This window comes from Phytophthora cinnamomi, assembly GCF_018691715.1.
Source record: "Phytophthora cinnamomi strain GKB4 chromosome Unknown Contig79, whole genome shotgun sequence".
In the NCBI taxonomy this organism is placed as follows: Eukaryota; Oomycota; class Peronosporomycetes; order Peronosporales; family Peronosporaceae; genus Phytophthora; species Phytophthora cinnamomi.
The window spans coordinates 18,210-22,385 of record NW_027151012.1 but is presented as its reverse complement, the minus strand read 5'-3'; the positions used below and the strand labels follow the sequence as shown (position 1 = coordinate 22,385).

The window sequence follows — 4,176 nt, the reverse complement described above, 5'->3', positions numbered from 1 at the left end:
CCAGCATCGTCGCTCAGATCTCGAGGTACGGTGCGGGTAGGGTATAGCATGGCGGATCCCAGCGTGAAGCGGTTGATCCCACCGGTTTCGGTGTGATGGCCCAGATATCAGACCGATGTGCGGTCGTGTGGTGTACCCTGGGTTGGCGCCCCCCATCCAGGTGTCGACGATGGATCCCAGCGTCTGCGCTCTTAGTGTGCGACCCCCGGGTCCCGGTTCATTTGGTGTGGGTCACCCCATTTTGCTGGATACTTTGGGTGGACGACAATATTCGGTTGGGGATCTGCCGAGCGTAATCGGCGTAATCAGCTGTGGTCGAAGGGGTCGACGTGGGTACAACTCAGCGTGGGCGTACCCGACCAGCCCAGAAGATCTCACATCGTCTAGCCTATCGGAGTGCCGGAATTTGATGACGGCACTCCGTGCCCAACTCAGGTCCCAGATTATGGTCAATCCGAGGTCCCGGCATGATTAGACACACAGGCTGCCCCGGCTTTCAGCCAATCTCGAGATGGGTTGAAGGCGGGATGATTAGACGTGTCCGGCTTCCAGCCAATCCTGGGATGATGAGACTTTCACATTGATTAGACGCGCAGCCTGTCAGTAGTTGCATTATATCACAAATGACCGCCCGTTTTTTTTCAACGAATATATTACCACCTACAGGTAATATAACCGTCGAATACCAAAAGTAGTAAAAAAATTGGGCAAGACCTCTCGATACCTTCTGATGCAAAGGATCATTCTCTAATTTTTCAGACGCTACAATACTTCTAAATATTGTTTCAGCTAATGCACAAATGACTGCCAGTTTTTCAAATATAAAGAACGATCCATCCTGATAGATAAAATATAAAGATATAAATAATCATATATACGATCCAACGATCCAACCATAATTATGTGTGAATATATTATTCCAAGTTCAGGCAGGAAATGTAAAAAGGCACCTAATAAGCCATTTTGTCATATTGAGAGCCATCATCCGGATTATAAATCATTTACAACTGAATATCATATCCCGAAGCATGGTATTGACCCCTTTAGGGAAAGAAGACACCTATCAGCAATGGATAGAGCGTGGCTATTGAAGCACACATAAATTGTAAATATTTTTTATCAAGCTAACAAGGCTCTATTTTTTCAAAAAAAAATACTGTCAGCTTACAGCTCATTTAGAGCAGTAAGAAGCTTAGGCATTTTAGTACGAGCGAAATCATTCTTCATAAGCCATTCGATATAGTTAGGATCAAGAGCTTGGATCTGTTTGATCGTATTATTACGGTACTTGCCCCAAGTTAGCAGGAATGATCCATCATCGTTGCTGAATTTTGACTTGAGGAATTCAGCAATATCTGGATTGGAATCAATAAGAATCTTCTGATTCAGCAGCCAACGACAGTAACCTGGATCAGAAGCACATACATCTTCAATAACCTTTCCTTTATGCTTACCAAACGTTAATGAACTCATGATTATTATCCAGTCTATCTATATAGATAGGCATCAGGAATTATTTGAAAAAATAATATTTAATTATGGGCATTCATGATCTTAGAAAAAAGCAAATCAATCATTAGCATAACTATGAATAACTTCACAGATAGAGGAGTCTTACACTTACTCGTGTCCCAGGTTAGTATCGATATAAAAGTTAAGCAAATCGCTCGTGGGTCAGGTAAGACGCTCCTATTAGTCAAGACTAATGATGATAGAATTATGTTAAAGAAAGGCGATTATATAATCGTTCGATCCAACAAACGAGTACTTAGTTAGCAGAATATTCTAAAATCTCACCTGTGAGTCTATTAAACGTCATCTCGTTCTCGAATCCAACAAGAACCAACATGTTGCAGCCTTGTGTCGAGGCGTTCGTCCTCATTACCTGGATACTCTGAGGAACATCCTTCTCGGTCAAACGTGACACATCGGCTACGAGGACATGGTTAGTCTGCTGCCAGGTTTGGTAGTCAATAAGGCCGTTCGATAACTCCTTTGTTTGGTCACCATTGATCGAGCCGAGCTTAGAGAACTCATTAATGAAATCTTGGAAATCATAGTCATAGCTGATATCAAACACTTGCTGACTACCAATACGTACATTGAAATTACGAATCGACGAACCAGGCTGGACGGTCCAAGGAGCGCTATCGAAGCAACTTTGGAATTGCTGAATCATAGAGGCATTGAAGTTGCCTGAAGAGGTCTCCGCGAATGGAAGTAGAGCAACTACCTTAGCGTTTTTCAGGCTTGCCGACAGCTGAAAGTCAAACGCAGTATTTAGCTGAGTAGAAGATACACCAGTGCCAGCTCGCTGGTAAAACCACTGCGCGTAGTAGTCCATATATCTGATAGTCTTGTTAGGCTTACTGATGATAGCTTGGGGGTTCTCAAGATCAAGGAACGGAACATAGGGACGGGTAGTCGTGAATGGGAAGTATGTAGAATCAATAGTAGGCTCCAGGGAGTTTGTAATCGCACCCCACGCAACCGAGATTTGGCCTGCGGTCGTAGCATTAAACACACCTGAGTTCGGAGCAGAGCCAGCAGCAGATGCTACCATAATAGGACAGCTCTGACCCGAAACAAGTGTAGTTGATGATAAAGTCATTGACTTAGTCGCACCAAGTGTGATGACGGACGCACCCTGATTCACTCGGAAACGAAGCGTGACCTGGGGGTTAGCCATGAGGTCCAACTCCTTGAAAATCGGGTGAAGATCGACGAGTTTGATCTTAAGCATATAGCTCCACGTTCCTGCAACAGCACCTGCAGCAGTTGAACCAGGTACAAAAGCACCACGTCCAAACTGGCTAGCGATCGTATTAGCAGCACCCGATGCGATAGTAGCCCATCCGTTCGTGTTCTGACCACCAGCTACTGGAGGGTTGCTTAGAAGACGCTTGACGAATCCATCATTTACAGGGTACGAAGCAGCGCCGGTAGAAGACGTCCCAAGAGCAGGAGTAATATCCGCAGCAGTAGCGCTGTAGCCATCACCATAGAGACTACTGGCACCAGATGTGAATAACAACGAGCCCGAGCTATCAGGGAAAAGGAAATCTTCTGCACCATGCTTATTTACATAGTCGATCGAAGTCTCCGCCTGAGCTCGTAGGTTGTTAGCAAATAATTTGTACTCACTCATGCTAATGACAGACTTATCATTGAGCTCGAGAGACATACCATCGATAACATTCCAAACACCACATTTAAGACCAACAGATAGACGGTTGGCTACAGATGCAAGTGTAGTACTTGCGTGGGTGTTCTTCATGCTAACTTTGTACGGGATTACAACGTATGCATCGCGAAGGCATGCGAAACCCTCCGCCGAGCTGAGCAGTAGCATCGATTGTAATAACGCCATTCGCGTATGAACCCTGATTTAGACCGATCACATACGGAACGCGCTTGCGTGAACTGACCTTGACGGCCGGGTCGCTCTTCAGCGAAGACTGATATAGAAATTGATCGGCGAGTTGAGTTTCCGACATACTTGTTGAGAGCACTTATATAGCTCTCGATATAGGATCTACGAAAAATAATTAAATGAACTTAGTCAAACCAGTCTCCTCTGATCACGATTTAATATCTTTAGCGAAGCAGCTGGATATCCATCTTGATCACATCTATGAGTCGAATGAGATCAAATCGGCTCTCCCAAGGAAAGGATCATTTCTGATTCTACTACGCAAGCCAAACCAGCATATAGGGCATTGGACAGCGGTCCATGATCATGAATACTACGACTCAATGGGAGAAGGCCCACCAACAAGCTATAGTATCAGCAAATATAGCGAAATTCAAACCCAATCCGCTCATGGAGAATATTGCGGCATATGGTGTATTCTTTGGTTATATGCAAAGCAGCATAATCACATGGATATCTTCAAACGATTTTATAATTTAAATATCGTTGTGCTTTAAAAATCTGAGTTAAATATACTACGATCATGTACCGTGAACTTATCATCTCAAGCGGTGTCCCCGCACATAAGCTACGTAAAGCTGTCAAATCTGACAAGCTATCGCTTACAGCAGCCGAGCTGGCTGGAACAGGTGCCAAATTACACTTGCACCCTGAATCTCATGAGAAGGCGTTAAAAGCCAAAAAGGGCGGTCGTGGCGTCCGGCTTCACATCACGAAGCATGAAATTAAGAAAGGCTACAAGA

At 44.5% G+C, this 4,176-nt stretch overlaps 1 protein-coding gene across 1 annotated transcript; it reads right to left on the bottom strand.

The window, feature by feature from the left end:
- Positions 1-1,768: 1,768 nt before the first annotated feature.
- Positions 1,769-3,497, bottom strand: IUM83_19936 (uncharacterized protein; the record flags this gene model as incomplete). Its single annotated transcript, XM_067945006.1, has 3 exons — positions 1,769-2,809; positions 2,909-3,106; positions 3,429-3,497. 3 exons carry the CDS (start codon positions 3,495-3,497, stop codon positions 1,769-1,771), a joined length of 1,308 nt encoding a protein of 435 aa, XP_067785505.1.
- Between the last annotated feature and the right edge of the window lie 679 nt (positions 3,498-4,176).